At 37.2% G+C, this 6,866-nt stretch overlaps 1 protein-coding gene across 1 annotated transcript; it reads left to right on the top strand.

Annotated features, from left to right (window-relative positions):
- Positions 1–1,824, top strand: LOC117575785 (peptide tarsal-less AA). The gene has a single exon (XM_034260159.2). It carries the CDS (start codon positions 989–991, stop codon positions 1,088–1,090), a length of 102 nt encoding a protein of 33 aa, XP_034116050.1. The 5' UTR covers positions 1–988; the 3' UTR covers positions 1,091–1,824.
- The last annotated feature ends 5,042 nt before the right edge of the window (positions 1,825–6,866 follow it).

Genomic DNA, 6,866 nt, shown 5'->3' with positions numbered 1-6,866 from the left:
CAACGTTCGACGAGTAAAGATCACAGTGCAGATCAAAGTCAAAAAATAATACAAATATCAGCGAACTCTCAACGCTAAACACAAAAATTTTGATGTAAAAGAAGAAACACAAAAAAAAACTTGTGAACTTTTTAGTTTTTTTTGCCGTCGTGAAGAAAATATCTCATTTTGCTCGGTTTCTCATAAGCAAAACGCAAACAAAACTAAGAACAATAGACAGGCCGACAAGCAGCCGCTTAAATTAATAAACAATAAAGTTTTGTACAACAAAAGTATTTAATGGAATTTAAGTGTCAGTGACTCGAAAAACTTCCAAAAGAAAAAAAAAACTATTGACAACCACAAGCAACATCGGCAGCAAGAAGCAGCAGCAACTACACACTCAAAAAAAAGCTAAATATAAACATACAAACACACGCGCCCTGCTGTATAATCAGTCAATAACAACTGGTGATAATAAAAGAACTTACAACAACAGCAACAACACCGACTCGACATCGTCACCGACAAGAGAGAACCAGTATAAAGTTCAACATATTATACAGAGTATATATGACAACGTAAAGTTGATTTAAAACAAAACAAAGGAGCAGCTGAAATCGTGCTGAAATCATTCAAGTATTTTTGGCTAATTACACGGCATACAAATGGCAGCCTACCTGGATCCCACTGGCCAATACTAAAGACCCAAAGACCCCAACGTTTTAACATTTCTCCGGAGTCTAAGCACATTTAATTAATTACCACACAATGGCAGCCTATCTGGACCCCACTGGCCAATACTAAGCAAGCAAACGTTGCTCTATTCATCAAGATTCATAAATTTGTCATACTTCGAAACAAGAAAAGTCTCAAAATGTCACTCGCTTTGGATCCCACTGGCACCTACTAAGGCACCACCCACCAAGTGTATAGCAAAAGTCAACAGCAGCCAACAAAGGCAGCCAAATTCAAGAAGCAACAACACAAAAACAAAAAATATATCAACATGCTCGATCTCGATCCAACGGGCACCTATCGTCGTCCACGGGACACGCGTGACACACGCGACAAGCAGAGGCTGGCACTGGATCCTACCGGACAGTACTAGGTAAAAAAAAAAAAAAAAACCATCAACCAACACAACACACCGCCTTTGCCTTATCCAAATAAATTCTGGACATGATTGGGGGCGCGCGTTGGTTGCGCCTGCGTGGCCGTGAGGAGACTTCCAGCTGCCGGCGTCGAAGAAAGTAGAGTGAGCGGCCTCAATCCATCAATCAGCTGACTGTCGTGATTGAAGCTTTTGTATTTAGTGTTTTTTTACTATGCCTAAAAACCTATGACTATACATAAATTATTTATTATTATTATTATTACTATCATTATTACCTATTATGATTAATTGAATTCAAGAATTATTGTTCACAAGATTGAAACCGTTCAGCGATATCCTATCTATTTACTATATACAACATATATATTTTTATATCGGTTTTGAAAAGTATTAAATTTAGTGTCATATTTATGCGCCAATCATTTTTTTGAAACAAACAAAAGCAAAACTTCCTTTTTTTGTTGAGAACTTTCTTTCGAAAATTTTAAACATTTACACATGTAATTCAATTTTTCGCAACGTGTTTATCGTTTTGCTTTTTTTTATTATTATTATATATATGTTAATTTGTGAGAGAATGAGAACGAATAATTATTACATAAACAAAAGAAAAAACAAAAAACAAACATTTTGTAGCACTTAAGTATATTACGCTATTTATATATGACAAATATTACAAAACCCACACAAAAAACAACCACATCAAATATAATATTAAAAGAAAAACATATTTAAAAAAAAAACATAATCCTCAAGATGCTTTTTTCTTTTCTTGGCCGCCCTGAGGCGCATGAAATTGTCGCATTTAATTACACAATTTTCCAGGCACGTCGCAGCACGCACACATAGTGCGAGAGACAGAGAAAGAGAGAGTGAGAGAGAGACAGAGATGTGCTGGCTCAGTGAGTTACAGGTTGTCCTAGGGCTCGTCGCAGACAAATTGCCGCTGGGGCCATAAAATATGAATTTTCAAACGGGCAGCGCATATTTGATGAATCTGTGTGCATTAATTAATGTCACTGGGCGGTCGCCGCTGCTGCTGCCGGCGAAAATGGCAAAAAAATGATCAATAGAATATGAACACGAGCAGCAACAACAACACGAGTGCATTAAATTGCATGCGGAAGTAAAAGTTCAATGTTCGTTTGTGCTCCACAAGTGATTAGGTCAATAATAACAACAACAACAACAACCAACACGAACAACAAGAGCAAAAGCAAACGCAAACGCAATAACAACAACTGAGAATTGCATTCTGAGAGCAGAGCGAGCGAGAGCACAACATCAGTTCAAAAGCTCACTCACCGCAAGCTCTCATCAAGCTGCAGTAACAGGAAGTTCACACACAAACACATGCACACACATGCTCAAGCGCAATATGACGACGACGACGACGACGCGGATGTGTCGTGCAGCTAGCGCTATAAATAGACGCGTTAGCTTTTCTGTATGAAGTTCAGGGAAATCTACTGAGAGCGTCCCCCCACAACCAAGAGAGTGATCGACAGACAGCCAGAGAGAGCGCGAGAGAGAGAAAGAGAGCGCAAGTGGCAAAAGCAGCTGTTTTGCCAAGGTTGGCTGCGATGCCGCCCGCCGTCTAACGGAAAGCTCTCGCGTTTTACATTGAAAATGCAATTAATACGAGCACATGAAGTACATGCATATTGTGATTACTTGATGAGTTTGATCGCTTGATCGGTTGATTGCTTGATCGCTTGCTAGAGCGTTTGATCACTTGTTTATCTGATGCGATCGGGCAGAAAAACATTTCCCAGGCCCACGTATTGACCCAGTTAAGCTGAAACACAACCACTGACTTGTGATATTAACTCGTCATTTATGGCACCCTCAAAGCAAAAAACGAAAAAAAAACAGAAACCGAAAAAAAAAATCAACATAAACAACTGGCATAACCGCAAGCAGAACTTTCTAAGTGAAAGTTGGCCTGGCCTGGGATGAAGCGACTAGAAAAGTCTGCGCTGCAACTGACTAAATGACTAACTGGCTAACTGACTAACTGACTTGACTGTCTGACCGACTCTGGAACTTTGTTGTGTACCAACTTCCAACGTCCCACACTCACACACAGAGAGAAAGAGAGAGAGAGAGAAAGAGAGATACTCACCATATAACTTGACCTACATTTTTGCAAGACAATAACAACGAAAATAAAAAATACAAATACAACATTTCATATACACGTGCGTGTGTTTGTGTGAGTCTGTGTGTGTGTGTGACTGAGTGAGTATATACTTTGAGAAAAGAAAAAGCAAGACATTTCCAACGGTACCGAACTGGGGCCTGGCGCTGATTCAATGTGTATGAAACGGCAGGGCTTCACAGTACATACGTATGTATGTGTGTGTGTGCGTATGCGAAGCCGTAGTTGTAGTTGTTGTTGTTGCTGTGCTTTCAAAAAATTATTATCGTAAAATTGATTTCATTGAAGTTGTCGACTCTGAGTCTGCGTCGCAGCGACGTCGCAGTCAACGTTGCCTTTGCACGCGTCTTGTAGCTCAATGTTGTTTTTGTTTCTCTTCGATTTTGTTGCTACTGTTGTTGTTGTTATTGTTGTTGTTGTTGCTGCTGGTACGTTTCGTTTATGTATTTTGATAATTAGGCGAAAGGTGAACAAACTCAACACGACTAACTGGAAGTTATTGTAGTTATTGTTGTTACTCTTTTTTTATTTTTTGGCACGAGCTGGTGGGAAGTTTTAATTTACACATTTTGTAAAAGAAATCGAGTCAAGTCGAGCGACTGTTGGTCCAATTAACCAACTGGAAAGAAATGCAAATTCGAGTACATCTTCTAAAATATGCTGGTATTATCCAGAAACAGATCGAGTATTTAATATTTATGGAAAATAATGAAGAGCAAGTGAACTTTAGGATTATGTGATTACTGCAAGAGATCGTCGAGAATGTATTGATTTTTACTTTTTTTTTTTGGGGGGGGGGGGGGGTTTTCTGAGTTTTTTTTTTAATTAAATAAAGCAACTTGTTTAATGGATTCGATTTGAATTTTTTAAAGCACGATTTCTAGTTAATTAAATAATTCACTTCACTTGACAAATTTATACAATTTTTTAGTTAAGTGTTTAGAAAAATGTTAAAAATAAATATTATCGTAATTTTGTGGAATTTTTATATATTTTGAAATAAAAAGTTTAACTTATTTTTAATAAATTAATGACTTTCCTTATACTACGATTTTTCTGTTATTTATTTTCATATCTTTCAATGTGTCTACAAAAAATTAAAAAAAAAAATAATAAAATATTTATTTTTACTGCGAACACTTTGTCACACATTTGTCATTTATTTTCACTTGCAGTATTCGAGAAAAATCCATTATTCGTTGCAAAGCGACAAAGCACGAAAGCTTCTCTAATTCGCTTTTCCCCTCAAAAGGAAAATAACCAAAAATAAACAAAAACAGACAGACAGACAGACATACTGAGAAAGAAACAACACTCTCACTGCTCTGGGGCAGAGAAAGGTCAATGACATGGTCCAATTTTCGACTAAAGTTGTTTTCATTGTTAACAGCAACAACAAACAAACAGCAATGAAGACGACTGCGACTCAAGAGCAATGAAACAACAACATCAACAACAACTGGCGCTCCATTGAAAACAAATTCAATTCACTTTCTATTCCAATGAAAAATCGCTCAAAGCTTTTTGAGCGTGGCTACAAAAATCAACAACAGTAACAACGAAAGTGGTAGACAACAACAACAACAACAACAACACTAACAACAAGTTGGTCTCGAGTTTGGCTGGGCAGCAAAAATCCAACGATAGCCGCATTGATCTTCGCTTTCGAGTGGGGGGCAAAGTAAAAAAAAACTAAAAACGAAAAACAACGGAGCACGCCTCATTAACAAAGGCGGCGGGACGAGGAGCAGCAACAACAACAACAACAAGAAGCAGGCAGGCAACAACTTGTACAATTTGAAAGCGATTTGAAAACTAACGTTTGTTGTTGCTGCTGCTGTTGTTGCTGCTGTTGCCGCCGTCGCCTGCCACCGACAGTTGTTGTTATTTGAGTTTAACGGTTTCCGTTTTTTGTGTATCGACTATTTTATTTGTTCAGCCATCAGCAGCCAAGTTTTTTTTTGGTCTTTGGCGCTTTTGTTGTTCATTTGAATATCTAGTGAAAATTTCACCCAGACAAGTGCCTTTTGTAGTATGTTTCACTCTCGCACAGTCTCTTCGGGTTTCAGTTTCGGTTTCAGTTGAAGTTGAAGTTCCATCTTCATATTCTCCACCCCACAAAAAAGTTTCTCCTAATTTGCAAATAAACAAGAAATTTGCTTACATTTTTGACAGCTGCTTATTTTTTTTTCTTTTATTGTATTCGCATAGTTTTGTGGCAAAACTCACGTGACGTACGTTACAATTCCGCCGAACTCTGAATTAGTCATAATAGAGTTATTGGATGGAATGTCTTCTCGTCTCGCATTGAATCACAACAGGGCGTATGCGCAATATGCAGCTTAAATGGGTCGTTGCAAAGTGTTTGGGTTTTTCCCCCCTCAATTTGGCCAATTGCCAAGACATTAGAACCACAGAAGACTTAATAGGCCAACAGGCCAAAATATGCAACGAGGCAATAACAACAACAATCGAAGTTTTGTGCGATGGAAAAGCGCAAAATGAAAAGTGAAAAGTTGCCAGCAAAAAGGCAATCGCAGTCGCTGTCACCGTCTGTTGTTTGTGTCTCTTGGTCTAGTGGACATTTGTGGTGGTCACTTGTGGCTTGGCAATTGCAAATTACGTGCCATAAAAAGCCAAGTGACTGACGTTCGTTTTATGTGGGCTTCGAAGTTCGAATTCACTCCCCCTCCGCCCCCTCTCGAGTTGGCTTTACAGTCTTTTTCGCCCACGTCTCCAGTCTTGAGTCTTGAGTCTCGAGTGTAACTCGCACTTTCACGTCTAATGCCAAAACACGTTGCAATTTTCATTACTTGGCACTGACTTTAAGCTTGTTGGCCAAGTCCAAGTGAACAAATTGCACCCAGTCCATGTTCGTTGGCCAAATACAAATACGAGTATGGCATCCAAAGAGATTGTAGCCACTATCAGTGACGTCAGTGGCAAACGCCTTTTAGCCAAATTAGAGTTACAGAAAAATACCTTCAAGAGCTTGGCACCTGTCAATATTTTTCTGCTGATCGCGTTGCGTAAGCAGAGCAGCCTCAATTCGTACCTGGAGTATTCGAGATATCGACTCATAGATATGTATATTTTTATTATTATTATTATTATTATTGTGTAATACCAATCAATTATACACACGCCCACAATGACAACGAGCCAAACAAGCACAAAAATAACAAACAATGCTCACATATTTTTATTTTTTGCAACAATTCAATTAAAAAACTATTACTACATTATTATTATAATTGTAATACTCTAAAGCGAAAAGAGGTTCCAAGAATTGTGAACGGGTTTGTTATGTGTGGAAAATACAAGATTCAAAATAATTATGAAAATAAGAAAATGTATATTATGCATATGATAAAAAATTAAAAATAAATACAATACGACTTAAGAATATCACTTACGAAGCAAAAATTTAAATTTAAAATTTAATGTAGAACACAACAAGATAGAAAGAATAGAAGAAATAGAAAAGAAGAAATATATAAAAAATGTAAAATATAAAAAAAAAAAAAAATAATAATAATAATAATAATAATAATAATAATAATAATAATAATAATAATAATAATAATAATAATAATAATAATAATAATA

This window comes from Drosophila albomicans, chromosome 2R (genome assembly GCF_009650485.2).
Source record: "Drosophila albomicans strain 15112-1751.03 chromosome 2R, ASM965048v2, whole genome shotgun sequence".
Lineage (NCBI taxonomy): Eukaryota > Metazoa > Arthropoda > Insecta > Diptera > Drosophilidae > Drosophila > Drosophila albomicans.
The sequence above is the reverse complement of the archived record's forward strand: the minus strand, read 5'-3'. Positions and strand labels throughout refer to the sequence as shown.